Source organism: Parambassis ranga, chromosome 9, assembly GCF_900634625.1.
Source record: "Parambassis ranga chromosome 9, fParRan2.1, whole genome shotgun sequence".
Classification (NCBI taxonomy): Eukaryota; Metazoa; Chordata; class Actinopteri; family Ambassidae; genus Parambassis; species Parambassis ranga.
The window spans coordinates 3,905,074-3,917,771 of record NC_041030.1 but is presented as its reverse complement, the minus strand read 5'-3'; the positions used below and the strand labels follow the sequence as shown (position 1 = coordinate 3,917,771).

The following is a 12,698-nucleotide window of genomic DNA, read 5'->3' as shown; positions in this document are numbered from 1 at the left end:
AGATACCAAGCAAACTAAGTCATTTCAAGTCTGCATTTCAATATTTTTATTCCACAATACAACTTTATGAACCCACAGGAAATGGTTTGCCAGTAGTTTAACTAACCTCTGTTTCTGCTGTCCAAAATGACTGCTGCCAAACACAAAACATTTTTATTATTTATTAGTTACTGTCTGGTTGGCTTGAATTCTTAATGTTCCTTTTTGTGTTTTAAAATATGTTCTTCAAAAACTGGCCAATGTTATGTTTTCAAATCACTCTCAAATAATTTCATCTGTTGCCATATGTTAATATTTTGGTTAGGTTATAGCTGAGTTTTGTTACATTGCTAAATGCATGATCTCTTTATGAATAATGCAGAGCTGTGCCCTCAACTGGCACGCAAGCAATTACTAATTTCATGGCTATTGTTTATATAAAAAAGTGTTTGACTTCACTGTGCAGGTTTAGATTTTTTTTTATATAATCAAGCCATGACCTTGACATTTTTTTTAATCTTTCAGACAATTAGCACAACACCACATGCTCACATATCCACCCACCCATAGGTGAGGACTGCAGTGTTGTTGACTGTTAGTGGGGGTGGGTCGGTGGCCCTCCCCTTGCTGCAGTGCGATGACTGCACATGTTCTGTGTTCAGTCCTGTCATGCTGTAACTGTCCCATCCTGTGCTGCATAGTTTCTGTTGTTTTGGCTCTGTGTGTCTCCGTGTGTGTGTGTGTGTGTGTCAGACAGCCAAAATTTTGGCTGGGACTCCTCAGCAGCTCCTCCAGAACTGCAGGGCTCTGGGACATCTGCAATGCAGAAGTCTATATATAGCAATGGAGTTACAGGGAGAGAGAGAGAGGGAGAGAGACATAGCTGAAGACACAAAGGGATAAAGACGGATAGAAGGGGCCAAGGATAACATGGGGGGGATTAATGAATAAAAGTAATTGAACAAGTGAACTGAAAATGAACTTACAAAAACCTGTTGAGAAATCTTCTATTTTCTCACTAACTTTACATGTGAAGCACTGATTTTGCTCTAATGAGCAGGTGTCCACTCAGGATATCAGAATGTGTGACGATAAGGGCACAGATAGTATCTTAACTCACTTAAAAGAGGAAATGTAATTGTGGACTCTAAGCAGGGACGAGTTGTTAAATGCTGAGGTTTAGTTATTTATTGCTTTATCTCCAATGGTCTCAGGAGGGCAGTGAAGGAGGAGGAAGAGGAGAGAGGTTCAATTATGTATGCAGCTCCACAACAAGAGAATGTGCTGACAGCGAAGCTCAGCACGCACAGAGCAGCGGCACGGCCATATCAAGGACAACTCCACCGTCTGGGTCGGCCGGCCGCAGGCCTGCGGAGCCGCTGCAGGATTGATTGGACTCTTAAATTTTCAATACATCTGCCCTCTGACATGCTCCCCTGTCTGACGCTCCACCACAGAGCTGCATGCTGAGTCATAACTCTCCCACTGTCACCGAGAACAGATGAGCAAAGACGTTACAGAGTTCAGAGAGGAAGGTTGTGTATCTGCTCTCTCTCTCTCTGGTGTGGGTGTGGTCAGAGGTGTGCTTCTTCTTTAGCACCTGTCCAACATGGATGTCAATGCAGAAACTTAAGCAAATGGTGGTCAGCAGGGGGGAATGGATTTTCAATTATAGATGAAGCTCTGGGACTTGAATGGGTTAAAGGAAATCAGTAGTAGGAGAGATTTGTCTTTGTGCTTGCTTGTAGAGGCTTAACATGACCAAAAGTGTACAGTTTGTGTTTCCTTCTCTTTTCAGACAGCTAAGCTAACACTGACTGTGATATCAGCCTTTTCCTCAAACAGTAGATCTATAGCGATCTGTCTCAGCCTGCCTAATCTATCTTCCTATCAGCTGTGCTAATCCAGCTGCATCACCTTGCATTTTCTTCTCCTGGATCCAGCACGAGCTCTTATACATCCAACACAGACACATCCTGCTTTTCTAACCATTTTATTGACTCTCTCTTAGTGCTGATAATGTTCTTGCCACTGTGCTGATTTTCCTCCCACACACACACACACAGGGGGAAACACACAGTCTCAGGCTGTGATGAAGTCGTAGCTGTTGACAGCCGTGCAGGTGGGCCAGCACTAGCAACTGCCATCCATCTTTGCAGGTCCCATCTTTCACCTCTGGGAGCAGGCAGGCAGAGGCTGAGATGAGTCGACAGGAACACCCAGCAGACTTTATCCAGCTCTTTCCCTTAGTGAGTCCAAAAGCATAGAGGGCATAAGACATGAGTGGACATCTTCCCATAACTGCACCCCATCAGCTCAAATGATTGTTTTACATGCAGAGCTTAAATAAACAAAATGTCCTGAATGAGATGTCGTGTAAAGGAGTTAGTGTGTCACCTCATGAAAACAGCTGTCATGTGAGCTGAAGTGTAAGCAGTTAAAATATTAGCTGAGCTTTCAGTTAAATACAGCATTTACAGTCAGACAAATGTGATGACTGAAAGTGTGATGCAGTGTGATGTGAAGGTTAAAACTGATGTATCAATCCAGCAGATGCAGTGCAACTTAAACTGTAACCAGTGTAAGCATTTATATAGCACTGTTTACAATCAAAATTGTCTCTAGGTGCTTTACAGAAACCCAGAGCCTGAACCCCATAGCAAGCAGACAGTTGCAATTTCCCCTTTTAACAGGAAGAAACCTGGGGAAAGAAGAGAGATAGAGGAACGAACATACACAAACACCACACATTACAGAGAACAAATATGACAGGTTGTTATAGTTGCAGTGCTGAAAAAACTATTTATATTATTTATTTGTATTTTAGTTGATATGTTGTTCAACCTAATTATACTAGGATTACATAGAAAACGACATGAAGCAGTTGGAAGCAGCTGAAAGCAGTTGCAGTAGTATTTGAAGCTCGTGCAAAGCATGCAGATGTAAGACTACAGCAAGCTGCAGTGTCATTTGGTGCTTAAAGCAGACTAACCAAATAACATGGCAGCTTAGGAGTATGGAAATAATTCAAATGTAGGCACTGTAAGCAGCTGCAGTGTCATCTGAAGTAAACTGAAAGCAGTGGAAATGAAAGTGAGTGAGTGTGTGACAAAGTGTAACAATAAAATATGTAGAGCATCAATTAAAGATTTTATATATAATATTGATACTCTAACAAAATGCAGGCTTTACTTGAAATAATCATCATGTTAGTGACTTTTATCTGTGAACATCATGTTTAATCACTTTCAGAGCTGCATCTTTGTCGGTTACACACTCTGGATACAAACATGGGTTCCCCATGGGGTTTTATACTTTAGCTTTGTTGATAAATCCTTTTAAATACAAGTTTCAGCCAAATAGCATCACAACACTCCAGTACTTTAATTCAAATTAATTCAAAATTAAAATGATAAAATTAATTAATTAATTAATTAAAACTAATTAATTATAAATGTGTCCAATAAAACCCTACAAGTCCTCTTCAACCTTTTAAATACATGCACATGTATGTTTTTTTCCCTAAAGAAGACAAAGAGATGTAGCAAATGTTTGGTTAATAAATGTCTTTATTTGGCTTTGAGAGGAAAATCACTGCATGAGATAGCAGCACATACAGTCACAGTTGTATAGCAGAACGGTCTGGAAAGTGTCAGCACTCCTCGGCCTCCAAATGGGATGCAGGTGAAAACATTTATTTTAACTTTCATTCATGGTTAAGGCAAGTTTTATTAAATTGAACACACAACAAGCAGAAATCTATCCCATCCAGCAGATATTCAAGCTCCAAGGATCAGGCCATGCATTCATGCCCGTTGGTTGATTCATTTGTCATAAAACCAAGGCTAAGGGGGTGAAATGATGAAGAACGGTGATTAAAAAAACACATCAGGGCAAAGAAGTTACGGTGGAAATAGCCCTTATATGTGCTTCTGTACCATATAACATGAACCCAGCAGCATCTGCCGCACCTGCCACTTGCAGTCTCAGTTTGAGAGCTGTCAGTGTCACCATCAGCTGCCTGACAGCTCCACTCATCCTTCCTGTTGTTTCCAGCTAAATGAAACTAAAAGCACCACCACGTGAAACATGAGGAGGAAAACAGAAAGGACGGGAATGAAGTAACCAAAGCACGCTGACATGTGGGATAAATTCCTCGACAAATGAATCAGTCAAAGGGGGGGATTATTTATATTCCCAAAATATATATAGCAGCGATTTAAACTCTATAGTTTTCATTCTCAAAGATGCGCTTCCTATTGGAGGAGCTGCTCCCTCCCCTCCTCTCCACCCGCCCTCCCAACGTGCTCGTATGTACAGGATTTTTTTCTGAGCCCCACCGACATTGTCGTGCTGTAACACAGTAAATTAAGTGATGAAATGTAGAACCAAGTGGAGACTAATGGAGTGAGGTGGAAGCATTCACCTGCTGTGGGGTTGAGTTCAGGCAGAAGCAGTATTGTTTTTTTTCATCTAAATGTTCCTGCGTTAACAAACCGACATTCAGAATCGAGCTGGTGCGGCTTCGTTCTATGATAAACCCTTGTACTTACTATACCCAACTTTTATATGTAAAAATCAAATAGCACCGTAAAAGTTGGACTGGCTGTTTGTCATGCTCCAGAATCTGTGCGTTTTATCTGTGTGCTGGACATAAATTGTGACTATTGATCATTGATGGCACATTTATTGTTGCTTGTATGAGGAAGAAACATTCCCTTTTCATGAAACTTTGTGGCATCATGCTAGCTGTCTGCACGTCTCTCTGTGAAATCAATACGACTTCAGCACAGTGTGGAAATGCTATCTATTCTGTCCTAAAGCTCCCTGTCCCTCTGCTAAGGTTTCAATCAATCACTTCTGAAGTACAGAGCAAACAGAGGCAGAAAAACACTGAATGTGTGAGGCATCTGGAGTGTGCAGATATGTGTGTGTGTGTGTGACACAGAGATGACGGGAACAGGAACCAGATCCAGGTGGGAAGTGGAATGCGTTATTGATAATGATGACATTGGTGATGATGATGATGAAAATGACACAAGCAGATTACTTCTTGCTGTTCTTCCCAGTAGGGCTCTCCTTCTTCTTCTCCTTCTCCTCCTTCTCTTTTGGCTTCTCCTCCTCCTCTTCCTCCTCTTCCTCCTCCTCTCCCTCACCCTCTCCCTCACCTTCCTCCTGCTCGTCTCCCTCCTCTCCTTCCTCTCCCTCTTCTCCCTCCTCACCCTCCTCCTCTCCCTCTTCCTCCTCCTCCTCCTTCTCCTCGTCTTCTGCCTCCTCTTCTTCCTCCTCAGGCTTGGCTCCGGACTTTCTGTAGGCTCCTAGGGTGTAGGTGCGGGCTGACATGTAGGAGAAGCCAGGATAGCCAGACTGGACCATGGCACCACCAACGGAGCTGAGGCGGCACTCCTCCCCCTCTAGTAGCTTCCTGTACAGAAGGAGAGAGAGACAGAGGGGACATCAGTGTCCTCTCCCGGATTAGTCTCGATGCAGCTCTCATGAGGGATCTAATATCACTGTGATGTCTGCAGCAGCACCTCTGCTGTCTGTTTCAGTGTGTGTGCAGTAATCCTTGTAATCACAGTTGCTGAATTAGACATTTGTAAGGGTTTACAGTGTATCGCCTCCCCTCAATCTATCATGTTACAGATAATGATTGATTTCTCTGTAAGAGTGCATTCAAACTACATACTGGGTGTGGGACATGCAGCAAAGGTCCCTGGATCATACAGGAATCATACTGCTTTATTATTTATCCAGAAGTATTATTAACAAATAACACAATAAAAAAGCATATTACTGCTGTGTTGATAGTAATGTTACTGACCTGTAGGCAGCGATCTCAATGTCCAGTGCCATCTTGACATTCAGCAGGTCCTGGTATTCACGCAGGTGACGGGACATTTCTCCTTTGGTGCTGCGCAGGGCAGCCTCCAGCTGCTGAATGGTCTCCTACACACACACACACACACATATATTTTATGCTCTCTTATGTGCTTATATTGACCAGTTTAAGCTTCTATTATTAACTGTTGTCTTTTATTAGTTAATGAAAACTAAACTCCATCGTGTAAATTACATACCTGCATCTCTCCAATTTCGTTGTTATGGCGATCCTCCATCTCTGCAATCTGCCTCTCCAGGGCTTCGTTGTGGCCCCTGAGGGCCTCAATCTCCAAGGTGCGGGCCTGCACCTGCCTACGGTACTCGCTCAACTCCTCTTTTGAGTGCTTGATGGCGTCCTGGTTGCGGGCTGCAGCCTCGGTCACCGTAACAATCTTGGAGCGGTACCAATCCTCCGCCTGGGCCTGGTTCCTGGCAGACAGGTTCTCATACTGGGATCGGATGTCCTTCAGGGCTGCAGCCAGGTCAGGTTTGCTCATGTCCATCTCCACTGATACCTGGATGGAAACAATTTTGAATATGTTACGTCCAGATTTTTTTTAACTGAAGGCCTGAATTCCTCTGTTTTGAGTGGCTATTAATGATTTTTATCATTTTTGCCAATATTTTTTTTAATTCATTGTTTTGTAAGTAAAGGTATGAGCCGCCCACAGGTGATACGTTTTCTTTCACAGCTGCTTTCAAAGCACCCTCCTCTCCTGTGCTGTAGGCCGTATTTCTCCTGGTGACACATACATAAATGCATAAGGAGAACAGTGTGTTGATGAGCTGAGTTGCAGTCCAGTGAGGTGGACTGCTGCAGGACTGATGAATCGACTGCTGACTCAGGCAGCTTCTCTGCTGGAGAAAGCTGTGCTGTCAATAGCTTACATGGCAATAATATTCCCTGCAGAGGAGATGAGAAACCCTGGAGAAATCTACCCAGCAACTGTCACTGCATGACTGACTCCTCCATATTCAGTTTCTGCTCGGAGTTGCAATGAAAGTTACATAAATCCTTTTCAAAGTTTGGAATGGGACAAACTGTAACACGATGATCTCTATAAATACCACATCCATAAAAGCTCACAGTAATTCAAGAAGCTTCTAATCGATACCATTGATGGTTTTGTTGATGCATGAGTTCATATCAGGGCAAGACACAGAACAGTTTGTGTAAAACTGTAGTTTCTGTGTTGTGCTTGCTGTAGCTTGAATGTAAGCACCCCTCAGAATTGCCTGCTGCCCCGTGGGACGACCACACCCCTGGATTATGCGCTATTTCTCCGCATTTTCTCCCCCCTCTGCCCTCCCTCCTCCTTCCTTACGTCCTTTAGTGAAAACATCATCACCCTCAAGTATTGGCACCTAATCGCAGCTCACAGCTCCTCACTCTGACATACACGCCTTTTAAAAGGAAGTGATAGGATACTCACATGATAATTAAAAATGCACGTATGCAACACAGTCTACACAACAACTCCCAGTACCAGGCTACTAACAACAAACATTAACACAAACACCTTTAAGTTTACACGTGGGCGAGCGGGAACGCGCGGAACACTGCAGGTACGCGCGAGACCCCCGGTTTTTATGAGGGGGAGGAGGGGCGGGACAGCGCGCGGTGCTGAAACGGAACTGCAGTGCCATCAATTTTCCAGTGCGCAACGTTCAGTTTGAAGAGGACGCAGCGAGTCCCACACAGAAGTGTCGGCCACAGACTGATGTTATACTTGTAACTCTGAATCTTTGGAAGGTTATTGAATGACTGGACGAGTGAAATAAACTTGATCATATCAAATCAGCTGCTTTAAATCATATAAACACGGGCAGTGTGTGTGTGCGTAATCTGACTACACTAATGATCTTATCTGATCATTACATATTCTATTGAAACCATTAGGGGGCGTTCTACCCCCTGTGCTTACTGACATGTAGACTGATATATGAAATTATGTATGGCATGATACTAAAGGTCGTGGGACTGCATATTAACTTTGAGAATCTGACAAGTGGCGCAGGGACCACCTGTGAGACCGTGGGCCTGCAGGTCGTCAGCACCCAGTGGGATGTGTACCTGTGTGGCCTGCAGTGACGCCTGCAGCTCCTGCAGTTCCTCCTCATGAACTTTCCTCAGGAAGGCAATCTCGTCCAGCAGCGACTCCACTTTCTTCTCCAGCTCCAGACGCGCCAGGGTGGCGTCGTCCACGTCCTTCCGGTAGCCCTTCAGGGTGTTCTCCGCCTCCTCCCGCAGCCTGCTCTCCTCCTCCAGCTTCTCCTTGACGCGCTCCAGCGTGTCGTTCATCTGCACGCAATCCAGGTGCACCTGGCTCTTCTCGTGCGTCAGCTCCTCCACCCGCGCCCGCAGCTCGCGGATCTCCTGCTCGTACAGCTCGTGCAGACGCGAGGGCTCGTTGTGGCGCTGCCGCAGCAGCGTGACCTCCGCTTCCAGGACTTTGTTATGCTGCTCCAAGTTGTGCACTTTCTCGATGAATGACACGAAGCGGTCGTTGAGGCCCTGCAGTTGCTCCTTCTCGTTGGTGCGGATGATCTTGAGCTCGTTGGTGACCGCGGTGGACTGGGTCAGGTCCATCCCGGAGTCCTGCATGGAGGAGAATCCGCGGCCGGGCGCCGCTGTCCTGCGGTAGGAGGTGGAGGTGATCACGGAGGGGGGACCATAGGTGCGGTGGCTGCTGCGGTATCCCGCAGGATGCATGCGGGACGGGCTGCTGCTACCCATACCCACACGACCGGACCGGGGGGCATCTCCGAAGATCTTCCGGTAGGAGCTGCTGCTGTAAATGTCACTGGAGTAACTCATGGTTCCTTTACTTGAAGTCCGGCTGGATGCCTCTGCTGAGAGAAACTGTGAGTGTGGAGTTCAGGAGTGCGTGAGGGTGAGTGTGTGTGAGAGAGATAAAGTGAGATGCGAGTGATGTCTGGCCAGGACAGGTGCTTTTATAGTGAAGGCGCCGGCGCATCATTTGACGCAGCGACAAGAGGAGATGAGGGAAACCTGCAAGCTTTTGCAGAAAGCAGCCTCTGGGGAGACACGAACTCACTCATGCAGCCCCTCTTTCTCTGCCCTGCTATAAAGACGAGAACGCCAAAGGGGGGATCACGTTTTCTTAAGGGTCTTTACACTGCGCGTAGTCAAACTTCACTTTTCACCAAGTTACTGTCTCATAATTTATTTTCCTGTTCAGACCTAATGACAGCAAATATAATCAACACATCTCATTGAGTGTGGGGACTGTCTCGTGTTACCTTGTCTCATTTTGTCTACTGTCATTGCAGTTTTTTTCTTGGTCGTCAGCAGAATGGTAAATCAATGTGTAAGAGCTGTGCGCCAGAGTTTAGGTGCTGCAGTCTGCATCCATCCCGCCCGACCTCCGCAATATCAGAATACGGGATGAGACTCATGATAGTGGCCTGATTCTTACACTCAGGCAACGTCAGACTCATCTATGGTCCTGGAATATGGAAATATCTGTCTCCAATGTAGTGGTGTGTGGTTATACAGACAAATAGACTGATATAATTTAATGTACAGCAGCATTATGTCGTGTTGTTATAAGTTATAAGTGCACCAAATAAACTCATATTTCATTATCCTGTATTTAGTAAACAGTCAGTTATTTCAGTGACTGAAATGGCAAAGTGTTGCTGAGGTGCTGCGCAGAGCTGTCTCTGGCCTTGGTGCTGATCCATCCTGGAGGCAGGAGAAGGACCACGCCCCATTGCAAAGGAGAGGACACCCACAAATCCACCCACCCACGGGACTGCAGCCTCGCCATGTTCCAACACTACAGGAGGCGCCTCACGATCACGCTGCCTGACTGGACAACAGCCCAAACACAGACTCTGCCAAGTCATCAACCCACACTACACTTCTAAGAGGGCTAAGTTTGCAACTTAAGCCCAATAGGCAGTCATCACTGCATTATGATAGTGTAGAAGTTGAAAGAGCAGTGAATTATTTGTTTTTCTTGAGGTGCGTCCTCGAACACAGCGTTTGAATAATGTCGTTTTATGGTGGTGCGTAATTACTGCGCATCACAGCGAGTCGTGTCAATAATGTTCGTGTTTTGTGTGTTTTTTGTTTTGTTTTGTTTTTTGAGTGAAAATGGAAAGAGAGCCTCAACAGTCACTAGAGGGCGCCAAAGCATCGATGTTACACACCTGTGTGCAACAAACCTGAGCTGAAGCTGAGCATGTGCAAACGAAAAACTCCACATCACAACACATCACTACAGGTTTTATCTCCTCCACACTCACGACTGTGGGTGTGATGCGGATTATAAAGTCTAGTTTGTCTGGTCAGTCCACAGAGTAACTTAACTTAAATGTAAAGTGAAAAACACACTGCAATGGTATCGATTAATGAGATCCACACATTAAAATTGCTGTGACAAATGACAGGATGGCTGCAACATTGCAACAAAGCGCTTTAGAATTGTGTGTGTGTGTGTGTGAGATAGAGAGAGAGAGAGACCTTAGGCTCCAGCCATTTTGCCTCTCTGTGGTAACAAAGGGGCCTATTGAAGTAGCATGCTAGTGACTCAGCAGTAAATGACAGGTAGCCAGAAGTGTCTGATTGTCCAGCCCAGCTTTTATACCAAACAGTAACACATCAGGTGGCACATTTAATTCAGCTTATTCTAAAGAAACCATTGTTAAAGTACAATGAAATCCCCACTCACACAGTCACTGCACTGCTGATGTTACTGCAGTCACAAGTCTGAGACATCTTGTAGAGCACCATAAAGCCTGCATTTTGTATGTGAAGCCTTTGTACAGGCCCGGCCCTAACCAATTTGGCGCCCTAGGCAAGATTTCAGGTGGGGCCCCGTTGCATCGCAGTAACTTCCTTTGCTAGTGTACATATACTCATAAGAAACTTAAAAGTTTTGTCTTAGACATTCTTTTATTTAAATAAAGCAATTGTACATCAAAATACTTACTGAATAATTAATAAAGTATTTCTGACTCAGATATGCCATATAGAGATGACACATGTTCTCCTGTTGACTGCTCTGCCACAAGAAATGCTGACAAGAGATGCTCAGAGAGCTGGTCCTTAAGACTCAGATCAGGGGTGCAGTCTAAAATGATGGAGAAATATTTGGATTTTTTGATCTCTGTCAGAATGTCTTCTGTTATTTTAGAACTGGTGACAGTTCATTTTGGATTGTTTTGCCAAGATAATGTACATGGCTGCCAGCTCCACTTTCCACTACTGGAGCAACAGAAGGTCCGCTTGATGCTGCTGCATCAGTGCTGGGTGGTGCTGCTGAGGTGGAGGTGACAGCTTGTCCCCATCTGACTTGGCATGTGGAGAGAGGACACTCATGGCTGTCACTGTTTTCATGAACAGATGATTAAAAAAAGTCATGTTGCTTAGTAAACACTTTAATTTATTCATCTGTTTCCCAGAGCTCAAGATGGAATCTTAATAATAATAATAATAACTTTATTTATGTAGCACTTTTTTAAACACACAGTTTCAAAGTGCTGTACAATAAAATCAAAACAGGAACAACAGTGAGTGGTTAAACTACCATCATAAAATAAGACAGGAATTGATAGGAGGAACTTTCCAGAGGATCTCAGGCAGAGTGAGGGGTTAAAAGGATCCTGCATATAAGAGGGGACGAAGCCATTTATTGCTTTAAAAACCATCAGTAAAATCTTAAAATCAATTCTAAACCTCACAGGGAGCCAGTGAAGGGCAGCTAGAACTGATGTTATGTGGTCACTTCTCCTGGTATGAGTTAGAAGTCTTGCAGCGGCATTTTGTATTAGTTGTAGTCTGTGAATGTTATGTTTACTGATACCAGAGTATAGGGCATTGCAGTAGTCTAGCCTGGAGGAAATGAATGCATGTATAACCTTAGCTGTGCGAAACAGGATTGAACAACCTTGGTTACTCGAGTGTCATAGGAAAGTTTAGAGTCAAAGATGATACCCAGGTTGCGGGCCTCAGTGCATATATTGTTAGACCAGGTGCCAAGACAGGTGGAGAGGTGGGCAAGCTACCTGGAGTTGGGGGTGGAAGGTGTAATGATGATAATTTCTGATTTAGCATCATTTAACTGTAAGAAATAGTTCTTAATTTCTGTTAAACAGAACAGGATATGTGAGACATTAGAGCTGGGTGTGAGTGGTATATAGAGTTGAATGTCATGGGCATAACAGTGGAAGTTAATATTGTGTCTGCGCAGGATATCACTGAGGGGTAGCATGCAGCTAGTGAAGAGAAGAGGACCCAGTATGGACCCCTGGGGCACACCACAGGACAAGGGGGCGGACACTGAGGATGTCACCCAGTCTCACAGAAAATGGTACCAGGTATGAGGTGAACCATTCTAGTGCCACTTCACTGACTCCAACAGTGTACTTCAAACAGCTGATTAAAACATTGTGATCCACAGTGTTGAATGCGGCGCTGAGGTCTAGGAGGATTTATTGAGTGCAGACCAGAGTCAGCTGCCAACAGAGGGTCATTTGAGACTTTTATAAGTGCTGTCTCCGTGCTATGCATGCTCTGGAAGCCTGACTGGAATTTCTCAAAAATGTAATTATTGTTCATAAAGAAATTTACTGGGAAGCCACAGGAGCATGCACATGTTTGAGACTGTGAGAGAAAACCAGAGTTTCTGCATCTTCTGCTGACTTTGTCCACAGGAACACACATCTTTCACTGGACGGCATCTGTCCATGGAGCATGGACACAAATACAGGGATTTAGTTTGAACAGTTACAGAAGGTACGAATGTGAGGAGCATGAAGAGTCTGATAACCCACCACATGTGGCCTCATGGACCGCTGGTGTCTTG

At 44.6% G+C, this 12,698-nt stretch overlaps 1 protein-coding gene across 1 annotated transcript; it reads right to left on the bottom strand.

Annotated features, from left to right (window-relative positions):
- Nucleotides 1-3,530: 3,530 nt before the first annotated feature.
- Nucleotides 3,531-8,776, bottom strand: neff1 (neuronal intermediate filament family member 1). Its single transcript, XM_028413769.1, has 4 exons — nucleotides 7,937-8,776; nucleotides 6,060-6,377; nucleotides 5,804-5,928; nucleotides 3,531-5,404 (listed from the first exon to the last, which is right to left on the bottom strand). The coding sequence occupies exons 1-4, from the start codon at nucleotides 8,678-8,680 to the stop codon at nucleotides 5,026-5,028; spliced, it is 1,566 nt and encodes a 521-aa protein (XP_028269570.1). The 5' UTR covers nucleotides 8,681-8,776; the 3' UTR covers nucleotides 3,531-5,025.
- Nucleotides 8,777-12,698: the final 3,922 nt, after the last annotated feature.